Source organism: Tenrec ecaudatus, chromosome 13 (genome assembly GCF_050624435.1).
Source record: "Tenrec ecaudatus isolate mTenEca1 chromosome 13, mTenEca1.hap1, whole genome shotgun sequence".
In the NCBI taxonomy this organism is placed as follows: Eukaryota; Metazoa; Chordata; class Mammalia; order Afrosoricida; family Tenrecidae; genus Tenrec; species Tenrec ecaudatus.
Genome location: NC_134542.1, coordinates 51,392,813 through 51,407,390, shown reverse-complemented (window position 1 = coordinate 51,407,390; position 14,578 = coordinate 51,392,813). Strand labels below are relative to the sequence as shown.

Sequence of the window (14,578 nt, the reverse complement as noted above, 5' to 3'; positions counted from 1 at the left end):
ACTCTGGTAAAGAAAGACATTTTGTATATATTTACAAAAACATTTCTGAATCGTTATATGCCTCTATATGTGATTCTTTGATTCTCTTAACAAGTTGTATCAGTTTACTGACTTTCTCAGCATTTAACAAGATAAAAGCACTGGTAGAGGTATATTTTTTATTTGTATGAAAGTCATAATTCACTTCTTTAATTATGACTATAAATTCTTATTTTCTATATTTTTCTTTCAACCATATGCTACCAAATGATACAATAGAAAAATGAGAATCTGTACAACTTTTGGCTTTCGGGCCCCTTTCTCTTCTTTTGGCATTAAGGTACATTCCTAGCATAAAAATATAACTTAATACCTTCTTAATTGGTTTGTAGAATTTATTGATTGGTTTATTGAAGACTCGAGAAGATAGAGATATGTTAACTAATTTTAAGATAGCTTTATACTACAGACTAAGAAAATGTGGTAATAAGTTATATTACTTATCACACTAAATATGAATGAAAATCAATTTCAAGTTTAATATTTGTGTATAATAAAAACAGATACTTTTGGTAGATACAACAAGAGTGGTTTTAATTGACCAGAATAGCCTAAGAATGTTTTACAAATTAAAGAAATATCAGTTTCTATTAGCAGATTAAAATCAAGATAAAATAAAAATATATTCACATTTAAAATGATAAATGATAAATATACTGTCATGGTTACAACTATGTACATTGGACTACAGTTGAACAAACAATAAATTCCAATATGGACACTTAATGAATATAAACACTGGAGCATACTTTCAGGAACAAAAAAATTATATGAACATTCTTTCCACTAACTGCATAAAATTAGCCAGCCTATATTTCAAAATCCCCCAAGTTAGTTTTTTATACCAAATTAGTTGGTTTTAAAATATTATAAAATTTTACTTTTTCTTTATGAATGAGACACAAAGAAGATATTAATTAGCAACTCAGCTTTAAGAAAATCTGCCATTGAAAAATATTACACGTATATATGACCAGAGACTGCTGAAACATCCAGACTGTACAATAGACGAACATTGGCTATGGAAGAACTTCGATCTAAACTAACATTGATAAAATCACCATAGAGATATAAAAATTACAATATCTTGACATGTAACACTGATATCTCACTGTTTTGTACTGTCATTTAAGGTGGTCTTGACAGCTTGTCTAGAATAATGCTGAAATGTCTGCACACTGTTAGCAAATCAGTTGAACCTGCTTCTTTGAATAATAAATAGCTAGCTAGTGAGTTTGTTTCTTTTAATTGTGTAGACAATGGAAAAGTTCAGAACAGCCAGTGTTCCTTTTCATGACAACTATTATGAAGTCCATACATTTGAAATTAAGTTAATAGTAACTTTACATGTAAAGACATTATAAATGTATTGATGAGCTTATTGACATGTGCTAATTTTTATTGATTTAGATAACTAACCAGATGATTTCAAATAACCTCTGGATTCAACATCTATTGTGGACTTTAAGAAAAAACCTATGATGGGTGTCAATACTTTAGCCCATTATAATGACAAAATTCAAAAACACATACACTATTATTTCTTCTCCTAAAACTGACTCCTACAAATTAAAACATTTTATTCTTTGAATATTCCTGCAGAAATTACCTTAAGGAAATTCAAATTCTATTTAGATATCCAGTGAATTTATTCTTCTGATTTTCTTCATCTTCATTTAAGTATTCCTCAGACATTCTGAGAACAATTCATGTTCAATACTACATTCAAGTTCTTCACGGATTTGTATTGTCATATACATCAGTTCTATTAAAATATTCCATTTTCTGAAAAACCTCAAAATGTAAACATTGTAACTGATATCCATAGATAGTGTTTCTCTATTTTTTAAAGTTAAACTGGAACATTTCTAAAATGGTATTTCTCTGTGTGTGTGTGTGTGTGTGTGTGTGTGTATACTAAAGGCCAGTAAAGTAGTATTTTTAATGAAGTCAGATCCCGAGTTATTTACCTTTTCTGGATTAGAATGCAAGTTCATCGTCAAAATAAAAGAGAAAAAAATCACACCTATTATAAAAGTGTGAGTCAGTAAGTCAATTAACAAGTTTAGTATATTTTAAAAATGATCTCATGTTTAAAAATAAATATTGTATATGTTATCATAGATATTTCATTTCACTTAGATTTCAAACTTCTGATGCTGGTATCTGATTGTCTTCAAAATACTCACCAAATATAGAATTATAAATCCTATTTTGTTATAAAATCAGCTCAAATACAGTATCAGATATTGAAATGCGTACATTATTGCAGTATGTATTCACTTAGAAAAATCCTGTCTTAGATGGTATGCATTTGACTGAAGACCGTAAAATTGAGTAACAGTATTTACAAGTTCATTTTCACAACAAATTTTTCACAAAGTTCCAAGTAGATAAGAAAGTCTTCATTGATTTTCCTTCATATAAAATGATGTTAAATATGTTTACACAGCAGAAACGGAGAAGGTAAAGTTTCTATTTATAGATTCCCTCCCATCTGTGTAGTAGGACAGGGAAGTAGCTGATAAGGAGTTTTATAGCATCAACCAAGACATCTCCTTGGTGATACAGATGTAAATATGCATCTCATGCGTCCTGATCACCAAATCACAAAGACAGACATGGCGCAGTTTATAATTGTGATGGAGCAGTAAATGAATGGCCTATAGCAATTCTGCTTGGTTGCTTTTCTTGGAAAATATCAGATAAACCATCTGAACTCATTGGTGTTTTATTTGTTGCATTGTAAACTTGATTATAAAAAGGGTCAGAAAGTCTTTTAGGCAAAAAAACCCCAACATCAAGTCTACCAATGAATATGGGATAACTTGTTGCTGTTCAATTGTTTAGCTAATTTTAACTCCATATTTAAACTAGAGTAGAATCATATCCAATGTGTGTTATGAACTTTTGCAATCTTATCTGTGAATTAATTTGTTGATGCGCTAGAGCTAGTTCAAACAAGCTCACAGAAGTGGATGTGTTCATTTCTTCAAAATTCCACCTTCAGTAGTTTCAAGCTGGTTGCTTGAATTTGCCCATGGTGGAAGTATTTACACCATGGAAATGCTACAATTTAATGTATTGGGTTTTTTGGTGTTTTTTTTTCCTCCCACATAGCTGTTGAACTTTTACCAGTACAAGACTGAATTCCTAGGTTTGTTTGTATGTGTGGCATTCAATAAATTTGTTTGATATTGAAATTTCCATATAAAGTCATGAAATCAAGGCCTTGAGCTAGTGGTACAAAACATTTACGCACTGGTCCATCTATTTCAAGCATAAAAATTTTCTGGCTTTAAAACAACATTTTCCATATCATGGATGCTTTTCCCATTTAAATATTCACTGGAATAGTCTTGACTGTATCCTTGACCATCACTGATTGTTGACACTGTGTAAGATGCACTGCGAAGGCCCTCTGTCTGGGAAAGACTGCTTCCAAATTGGATTCTGTATTGGTTCCAGTTTCTTCTTAAAATGGCCTGAACCTATCCATCAAAGAGAAGCAAAAAGAATAAGAATGATCCATTAATTGACACGAAGATGCTGAACTTAATAGCATAATAACTATGAAATCCTTGCTGTTAACTTGCTAATTTCTTTTTATTCCGTTTAAAACATTAAAATGAGTAAATCATATTAGCAGATGCATTGCAATTACGCTGTATTTTCAGATGCCATTGGAAATTCTGTTCATGCCATGTCTTTGAAGTCTTAATAATGTATGAATAGGTATACATTACTATTAAACAAATAGTTATAACAGATCCCCATTTACAAGATTGTTTGTCCAACACCTAATTTTATATTAATACATTTATTAGGAGAATGAGAAAGTAATTAGTGAGAGTAGGAAATAAAAGGGAATGAAAGAAAAAAACTATGCTCATGAATTATTAAATCATCATTATTCACAGTAGCAGCAGGGGCAATCAGACTGGAGACAAAGCAGAGGTTTAGTCCTCCTGAACTGTACTGACCAGGGAAAAAGTTATTGAAAAAATAATTACAAATGGATCAGTATTGTGGAAAAAACTCTTTACTAAAATTACCATCCTTCTATTGTATTGTATCTGGACCCCCTCCTACTCCTCACCCCATGCAAAAATAACTTGACATTTAATGACTCTAATTTCTAGTCACTCCATGGGAAGCCATGATTTTGGATGAGAACTATCATTGCTGTTGGTTATGGAGTCAATTCTGACTCTCAGTGACCCCAACTTTTTCATATATGTGTGTGTGCGCCTCAGCATGGACTTGATAGCAGTCAGTTATATGCACATTTAATTTTATTTACTTCATTGTTGTTGAGAATGCACACAGAAAAGCATCTGTCAGTTCGATTACAATTCACGGACATGCTTGCATTCTTCTATTATGTAACCATTCTCACCCTCTTCTCTGAGATGCCTCCCATCTCTTGACATCGATTCACTGGCCCCTTACATTCCCAGCTACTCTTCAGTTGCTGCCGTCCATTGTATCTGATATAGATATGTCCTAAAGGAGTGTGCTGCTTCAGGCAGACACTTTGGACTCAGTAAACTATCTTTTTGTTTTATGAAGACTTCTGGCGACATTTTTGGTTTAAGGTTTAAATATTATTTCAAGAAATTTACCCCTTGGCTGTAATTTTGATCAGGTCAGGTTTTACAGACTTGTTTCGTGTACTACCGAGGAGGATTGCATCGCATCAAGTTAGTAATGGAGTGTAACCGAGGCAGGTCATCTCCCCTGACTTTGGTTTTAACTGAACATAGGGTCCTAAACCAATGCCTAATATTCAACAAGTGGAAAGCAAGCACGACTTTTCAAGTGTATCTCAAGGGAGTAACTGGGGAATTTCCCGTCTCCGGAGTTAGCTGACTGCTTTGGAAATCTCCGCCTCCATGTTGACAACGTCTCTCCCATAGCATGTGTGCTGTCTTTTGACCACATGATTGCTTCCCCAAAGGAAGCCTGAGCATCTAAGACTATTTTCCGATAATTTAAGTATAAGGGGGATTTTAAAAATAATATAGAATTAAGAGACAATGGAACATTTCCATTTCTGAAGCCGTCTCATATTACAAACATTAAAACCAAACTCACTGCAATTCAGTAGATGCTGACTTAACAGTGTTCTCACTGTGGGTTCCCAGGACTGTTTGCAGGAGTAGAAAGTCCACTTTTCTCCTGAGGAGCTCCTAGTGGTTTTGAACTGCTGTCCACGGAGCATGAAATAATCACCTTTCTACTAGTTACATTCATTTTTTTAAAAGTTTCTACACTATGTACATGTGTTTAAAGCAATAGTAGGCCCCCCAATAGGCCTGGCTAATGTGAGGGTTTTGTTTGTTTGTTTTTAAATCGTTTACTTGTCTCAGATGGAAAGGAAACATAGCTATCCCATAGAGGAGGAGCCGTGGTGGTGTAGTAAGGTGACACGTTAGGCTGCTAACCACAAGGTCATCCATTCGAAGCCACCAGCCACTCTAAGGGAGAAGGAAGAGGTTTTCTTCTGTAAAGAGTTACAATCTTGGAAATCCACAGTTCAATACTTTACTATAGAATTCCTATGAGTTGAAATCAACTGGATAGCAGTGAATTTGATAAGCAAATAGGTATTTTCAGAATACCTACAACAATGTGGGACATTTCCGATCTGTCAGATTCTCATATGCTCTGTCACTTTCAATGAATACAAAGTTTTACTGTCTCCTTTCAGCAGGTAGGAAAAAAGGAAGAGTCCAAAAGATATCCAGTGGACTTCCTTAGTTAGAACTCAAAAGGAATTGTTAGAAGTTTTAGTTAGCATTTTTCCTTTAGTCATTTTAAAAGTATGTTATTAAAACATAATGATTTGGCTTCAAGAATAACTTTATTATGTAAATAAATTATGAATTATGTCACTAAATTATGGAATGACTAAAACAGAAACTATATAGTTGCTGCCTGCAAATAGCTAGGGAGAAAGATCCTGTGTAAATATCAGGAAGAATGTTCACAGGAAGGTCTTTCTCAGATATTTTTAGTCTTCAAAAGGAAAGCTTAAATTCAATTCTAAAAGCCAAATTGGCTTTTGACATTTTGTTTGTTCTTGAAATATCTACTTTGATTGAGGTCGGCATCCTATTTCTTCTCTGCACCCAAATCATCAGAGAAACCACGGTGAGCCCATTTGCTGGACTGCAAGTAGTTATTTACTAAAATTTAAATAATGTCAATTAGGGACCTAAAACCGTGTAGACTTTTGTTAGTTTAGATTTTTCTCTCTAAGATCCGTGTCGTTCATTTGCTTCCTCTAATGCAATGTCACACTTGTGGAACAGAACATGTGCGCTATTCATAAACACTAACTGTGAGGAGGGGAAAGGTAATAGGATGCAATGGACAATTCCCAATGGAAGGGGAGATATCTTGATCCCATAAAGATAAGAAAAGGTATTTCAGTGTTTTATGCATGGACATTATATATCAACCACAGGAAGAAGCTATAGAATCCAACATTACAGCTGTTTATGTCCACTAACATCTGGAAAGGAGCTATTCTCCTTAAGCTAACTGATTTTTAAATTAAATAAATACACAGAGCCTTGGCAAAAATATATGTCCGTGTCATATTATGAAGTATGGGTTTAGTTGATGTAACAAAACTCTTTGCATTGACTACATGAAAACATCTGTTTTCCGGCGCTGTTAAATGCAGGGAGGGGATGAGGGTAGGACCTTCCTGGTGATGGGAGTCTCTAGTCCATGGCCACAATGTACATATTTATCTTTGTGGACTAAAGCCATGACTAAAGTGCCTCCCTGCTAGTCCAGCCACTGGTTTACGACTACGGAGGAATATAACGGGAAGGCATTGCTTTAAAAAAGCAGAGACATTAAGTGAAATACAGATAGTTGACCGAATGTGGTAAGCAAGAAAGGAACTAAGGGAAAGATTTTAAGGAGTTCATGACATAGTTGGAACAGCACAAAATGTATTTGGCAGCTGCGTGGGGAAAAGAGAGAGTGGGAAAACTAAGAGGCACAAGGACAAAAAGGGAGGGATTATAGTATTTCTTAAGCTGAGAAATGAATCATACATAAACAAGAATTGTATCTCTGGGGATGAGAAAATGGGGACAGACAGAGATGTGACGAACAGAAAGATTTGGCAACAGTCTGGCTGGAGGATTTTGTGTTATTGTAATTTTTAATGCCAAATGTTCTCAGCATGGCAGCTGATCAGAGTTTTGGATCTCCAGTGCTTACACAGATAGAGTTTAACTAGAATTCTAGGCATTGGCTTAGTTATTTCTTAGACATACTTTCTAGTGAAAAAGGGCCAATTTGAGATTTTGATTCCAAAATGATTATATTCTAATTTGTTCGTGTATTATTTGATAAATCTAATACATACTCCATAATACACTGATTATCTAATGATGATAGGAGTTATCTTAGAGGTATAAACAGTTAATTGTTTGGCCTGCAGCTGAAAAGTGGGTAACCACAGGCACCTCAGAAGAAAGCAATGGCAATCTATTTCTGAACGGTGACAGCCGTGAAGCCCCGATGGCGTGTAGTTCATCTCGGCGTACATGGAGTCTCCAGGCGGCAACCAGCAATCAATGGCCGCTGAAGTTGAAGAGCAATGCCAACAACCTAAGCTTCTCTATTGCCCGTCAGTCCTGGTGAGGCTTTTAAGGAGCATGTTTTATTGCCCTAGTAAGTGGACACTGGGACCCCAGGAAACTCAGCACATTGCCTGTTGTTATCAGTGCCTGGAAGAAAGTGGTGTCTTTGGGTTTAAATGCTTCTCTGTGTCAGTGTCTTTTTTCTATAGTGTCTCCTATCACAAAATATTTTTTTAGTGATTGTGTTATAATCACTAACTGGTATTAAAACTTAACTGGTATTAAAAAATTGATTCCTGTACACACAGAGGTGTACCAAATTGATTCCTGTATGTACAGAGGTGTAATATATGTATATATATATATTCAATACACATATTGAACATATATATTCAATTGAGCAGTTTTACTAATGTATCATTCTTATACCACACAAGTAGTTCAAATTTGATAATACTCTATTGATATTGGATTATCAATAGGCAGCACATTGGATTATCTAATGTCATTTATACAATAATATACTTGTATATGTGTACACTAAATGCTATTTGATCTTTATATCATAACAACAATATATTCCTTATTTCTTCCTAATTGTTAGGTAAATTATTTTTCACTCATGTTATTTTTAGGTGTTGTCAGGCGCTGTCAAATTGGTTCCAACTCAGAATAACCCCATGTATGACAGAACAAACCCCTGCCTGGTCCTGCACTCTCCTCACAACTCCTGCAATGTGTAAGTCCTTTTATGTAGTCATGATGCCAGTCTATCCCATAGTATATCTTCCTCTATTTCATGAATCTATGCTTTGCCAAGCATGATGTCTTATTCTGGGATTGTTACTTTTGATACCATGTCCAAATTACATGAGAAGTATTATCATACTGGCTTGTAAGTACCAATCCCGCTATATTTTTTTCATGAGAGATTTGTTTGTTCTTCCATTCCATATTCCATATCATCTGCCAATGCCATCAATTTTCCTACAGTCGTGTTTATTAAACATCCAGTTTTCACATGTGTTTGGCAACTGGGTTTGGAGAAGTGGGGGAAGACAGTGATAGGATTCACCTCTGAGTAATTGTAAACAGGCTTCATTAGAAAGTCATCCTGCTGGGGGTGGGGGGTGGGTGGGGAGTATAAGCCCCCTGAGAAGCAGGAGGAGATCTCATTACTAGGAAAAACCAGGAGTGGAGTGTATCTCATTATGTATGAGATCTGTGCATAATGAACCCCCTTGATCCAGAAAGCAGCTGTGACATCAGAGATGCAGCAGAGCCAGATGCCCATGCAGATGGAGCCAGAGCATGAGACAGAGCAGTGGACCAATCAGCCCAGGGAACAAGGAAAGCTTAATGCTTTGGAGCTGGGGGGGTGGGGGGGGGTTGGTTGAATAGGGTGCCTCTGGATATTTTATTGGTGGAGATAAGCTTGCTGACCCATGGAGGTGGAGCTGAATGCTTCCCTGGTTGGGACTCACTGGAGTGGGGTGTCTCTGGGCAGTTAATTCAGTGAGCCGGGTCGTGTGATCCACAGAGTTTAAGCTGAAGGTCCTGTGTTGAGATTTACATCAGCATGGGCCTCCTCTTGGACATTTTTTAGTAGCTCTGAAAGAACTATGTAATAAGTCCCGATGAACAAATTATATCCTAAGCATTTCTCACTTGCTTTGCAACCTGTTAACTTCCATAATAAACTCTTTATTCATGAATATTCTTTATAAATTTTGTGTGGTCATGCCTATGGATTATTGAACTCAGGAACTGGAAAACTAGAAGGTTGTAAATGACCTAATGGTTTTTTTACACTTTAACGTAGTCTTTTGCAGAAGATTTTCCCAATATGAATATAACATTTTTTGGCCTACATTTCTCAGTAACTTCAGGAAAGCAGTTCCTCTACTCATTTGTATTACAGACTAATCACAAATGCACTACCTAAATGTATGAAATACAGTGTAATGCATTTGACACTTCTTTCCTTATATTTAAAATTTTTATATTAAAATGTAAAGCATATTTTATTATATGCTAAGAGCAAGAACTAAAATATTTCTTAAAACCAATGTCACCACCTTTGAGTTTTTTCTGATTCATAACAACCTTATAGGACTGGGTAAATTTCTGTGTTTTCTGAATTTGTAACTCTTTACAGAAGTAGAAAGCCTTATCTTTCATTAAAATAATATTCCATAGTGTGACATACTGTGCATAACTCTCAACGTTAATGCGCTTTATAGGAATGTTCCTCATGAATATATGCAGACTAATTCCGTGTATTTATTTTTTAATCTGAGGCTTAGTGATAACGTCATGGTTAGCAAGGGTCTGTGTTTCATTCAGTTGTTTGAATTCCTGAACTGTGAATTCCACCCAAACTCTCCTATAGGTTTATATTTGTCTAGCAGTTTAATAGCAAATAAAGAGGTAAATCAATGCAGCTCAGAGTAAGAGCTATAAAACAACCAAAACCTGAAACCCAAATCAAACAAAGCAAAAACCTGAACCTGAAACTCAAACCAGGACAAAACCAAAATTCTTGCATGTCCAGTGGATTCTGAGCCATACTGATCTCACTTGTTAGAGAGCCAGGTTTTCTTGGCTTTAGTCTTATTGGAAGCAGATTGCCAGATTTTTCTCTTGGGGTCTCACTAGATGGGTTTTGGAGGAAAATCTCTCACTTAGTAGACAAGCATAAACTGCTTACATCCCCCAGGGACAGCACATGAGCTATAGCACCCTTCATATGGATAAGAAGAATGGCATCCATTTGACACTTCTGAATTAGGAAAGCCTTTGATATAAATCAAGAAATAGTTATGGGTACATCATCATGTTATGAATTCTATTCTCCTCTTTTTTCCTAGTGTAATGCATTTCCATGCTGTATAATGTTCATCATTTAAATCCTGTCTCATGCATTGGAAAAGTGTTTCCAAGGCTGCCTCCTCTGTGGTAGGGTGGTCAAGAAAGAAGAAAGGAGCAATTAGCTGATTCTCATTCCTATTACAGTGCATGTTTTATGAGATTTAGGGTTGCCAAGAAATGTGCTTATGACAAAGTTTATAGTTAATAATATTAATTGAAAAGGTATGCAAAAACCTAATTGAGTTGCACCTATGAAAGAGATATGGTGGGTGTTTTTTCTTTTGAAATTTTAACTGGAGAAATTCCATACTGTTTTATGATGTTATTTCTCTTCATTAAGAACAAAAATTACATTGCACATATAAAATGATAAAAAGGTAAAATAAATTCCCATACCTCTCCATTAAAGAAGCAGAAAATCGTAGAGACCAGAAGACCCTGTAACATAAGAACAGAACGATCTGATTCCAAATGGAAAAAGATGCATCTTTGTAAACAAGCTACTGCATATCTGGTAAACACTAAAATCAAAGATGTATGCAAATTTCCCACCAGCTTGTCCTGACATCAAGCGAGCTGTACCTGATAGTGCATAAGGATGTGCATGATGTAATCGTAGACCTCTTCCGCAGTCCTTCCCTCAGGTCGCCACGGGAGCAGCACAAATTCAATGCCCAGCAGCGGCACCAGGATAAGCGTAGCTCTCACCGCTTTCATGTAGAGGTGAGATTCTGCTTGGTGAGTCACTTTTAACTTGGTGATGAGAACCCGGACAATATTCAATAGGAAAAAGAGATTAATCTGGAAGGAAAACAAAATTCATTTCATATTCCATATTCTAAATCCTTATTGAAGGACCTCAAATTTCCATAAACCTTAGAGCACTTTTTTATGTTCAAGAATGTATTCTACTAAAGGGTACATTTGTGTAAGACGCTAACTGGTATTTCTGAAGTTTTCATTTATTCATTTATTCACAAATACATAAGTTGAATGGATATGTGATGAAGCCCATTGAGAAATAATTATTATTTTAAACTGCTATACCTTATTTTGAGATAATTTTTATCACTTCAGTTTAATACAAATTTTGGATTTTGTTGCATACCCCGAAACTAGAGCTTTTGATGATCTTTCACTCAAATAATAATTCATAACAAATGTTAAAAAGTATTAAGCATCGCTTCTGTATCTAAATTAGGTACTTACTAAGTTTGTACATTAATATACCATTTTTATAAGCTCTCACTTTCTGTTTATAATTCTCATAACAACTTCTTAAGATAATACTGTAATTGTCTTTGTTCTCTGACAAGACTATGTTACACAATTAAGCCATTGGTATTCAGCAGAGATGATCTTACAATGTAGACCTTTTTGGTCCTCTCCAGGCCTTCTGTGGCTGACCACCTCTAGTCACGTGTTTACAGCGCTCGAAGACTTGCTCTCCAGGTGTAGCCTGCCTCTTGGAGGAGAGACTTAAAACTTCAGATCTGTTGTGTGCAGACATCTAGGAAACTGGCAGTGTTCTGCTCAGACGGCCCGCTCCCCACCTCCTCTCCTCTCAGTTATTACTTCTCTCTATCTCCATGTAAGTCTAGCATCTCCCGCTCTATCATTTGTCCATGCCTTCCATGGGACTGTTGTTGTATGCCATCGACTTGATGCTGGCCCCTGGGCTACCCCAGACTTCAATCTCTCAGGGAGCAGTCACTGGCGGCTTTGAATGCTGACCTTCCTGTTAGCAACCAAGTACTTAACCCTTGTGCCAGCAGAGGCGCTTTCCTTAGGGTTCCCAACATTAAGTACAGGAGAGTTGCTAAAGGTTAATTATTACCTGCCCCAACTTGAAGGAACTGTCCCTTGTTTGATCATCTGAAAACTGCAAATTACATGAAACCATGTAATTTACATGGTTACAAATTTTTTAATATAGAAAACAGTGAGCCAATATCAGGCAGTTGCTCTTATAAAGCACGCCTTATCAAAATAAGTGGAGCATAAAAATAAGCCAGTCCTGTTCTTAGACACTTCAATGAAACATTCGCTTTAATAATGTATATTACATGAATCCTGAAGGTGACGTCATGGAAACAAAGTTTGCAGGCGCGGGAATGCCTTTGCTAACGACAGATCTGCAATAGTCTTATCAACAGGTGTCCGAATGAAGCCTGGCTCATCAGTTTATCAGCTGTCACTCCCTGGTTACAGCATGTCCTTGTCTAAGCACCCCCAGTGTTTGAAGTGTTTTTTGATTAAGTGACGAACACTTTCAACTCAGAGAAGGGGAGACAGAAATGCTCTTTTATCTGCTTCTGCTTGCACATTTGTAGTGTAGACTACTTAACAGTCTCAGGGGAGAAGTACAATGATCAGCTAAATGCTAAAGGGAACAAGAGCAAAGTTGCCATTTCAATTCTCATTTTATGAGAGTTCTAAATGAAAGCATATTAAAAGAAAATCTGACTTAAAGTATGAAACTCAAAACTAGAATTAAAAATGAGATTAATACTTATGTTAGCTATTCTATGAAAAGATGTCCTGGATTGATTTGTACATAATTCTCTAATCCTATTTCCACCTAAGGCATCTTTAAAAAAGAATTATGCTGATACTATTATTTTACCTTAATATCTTGAAATATTTTCATTTATTTCAAATGAAAATTGATGAATTTTAAATTATATTCTATACTTGAATATTACACATTTTAAAGCAGAACTCCTTGAATATTTATAGTTCAGAAACAAATATAAAATTAGGTAATTTTTGTTTGTCTTATTCTATGACATTGATAATGTCAGATATAAATTATTCCTCTGAAAGGTACCATCTGAGCACAGACAACAAAGACAAATCATTGAAGTACCATTACATGGTACTTTCTCAACTATGTTTTATATGGTATTTTCTCAACTATATTCCCTTTCTCAACTATATTTTAAATTCTATACTATTGGCTTAACTACACAATGACACTGTCAATGTGTAGTGGTTAACCACTGGGCTCCTAACTTCAAGGTCAGCAGTTCAAAACTACCAGCAAGCTCCACAGGGGAAGGATGAAGCTTTCTATTTGTGGATAATTGCAGGCTAGAAAACTCACAAGGTCAGTTCTATCCTGCCCTATGCGGTCCCTGTAAGTCAGCACTGATCTGATGGCAAGGGAGGTGATGCAGTGGAAGGGGATGATTGACAATGTTCTCTTTCTAACACAAAATGACAATGATGTCTTGAAAGTGAACTAGAGACATATGTAGACCACGGATACATGAATGGATTTGGCACTTGCTCTTAATTCTAGCCCCCATCTAAGAACAATGAGTACTTATGATATTGCCCTGTTGAAGATATGGGTGCTATAGCAAAGTGTGGTACAGAAACTAGATAGTGCCTAGCTATTGAGATTTTGAGTAATATGATATATGCCAATAAAACAGTTAGAAAAAAATGAGATATCTTTTGGAAACCTACATCTGACACCTCACTTTGAAGTATTAAAATAGACAAGAAAATAAAAAATTATACCCACCAAGAGCCATAAATATGAAAGTAAAATTCAATGAAATAGTTTTAAATAGTCAAAAGAATTTACATTTCCTAATCTGCTTTACAACCCAAACCAGGAAAACCTATAACTACTTTCCACAAACACACCAATACTTCAAAGAAATGAGGCCCAGCTGTTAGAGAAATTGTCCCACAATTTGAAATTGTAATGATTGTGAATGCAAAGATGAGCCAAATACCTGTTGATAGTTACTTTATGGAAACACCTAGCAGGTATTTATCAGCTTTAATAGTCATTTTATTGACTAAAGCTTAAGTATTACTCTCTCTGCCCACTCCTCTTCAAAGAATGGATTTTACTTGCCACTTTTCGTGCTTGAACGATATCCATGCAGCATTTCCACTAGGATTTGAATATGGTGTGTGCACTTCCTAGCATTGTGTCGCCATGCAGTTGCAAGGAATCTCAGGGATAGAGAAGTCTTTGGCTTGGAGCTGTTTTAGCCACCTGTCATCGCTGTGCTGCTTCTCCACACTACACCCGTACT

At 35.7% G+C, this 14,578-nt stretch overlaps 1 protein-coding gene across 2 annotated transcripts in view; it reads right to left on the bottom strand.

Moving 5' to 3' along the window:
- Positions 1-504: 504 nt before the first annotated feature.
- CALCRL (calcitonin receptor like receptor) overlaps positions 505-14,578 on the bottom strand; it is a 111,722-nt gene continuing 97,648 nt past the window's right edge. For both annotated transcript variants that reach the window (XM_075529549.1, XM_075529548.1), the window contains 3 exons: positions 11,103-11,321; positions 10,917-10,958; positions 505-3,530 (listed from right to left, as the gene is read on the bottom strand). In XM_075529549.1, coding sequence (XP_075385664.1) covers positions 3,315-3,530; positions 10,917-10,958; positions 11,103-11,321 — 477 coding nt within the window. In that variant the 3' untranslated portion in view covers positions 505-3,314. The remainder of the gene's footprint in view (positions 3,531-10,916; positions 10,959-11,102; positions 11,322-14,578) is intronic.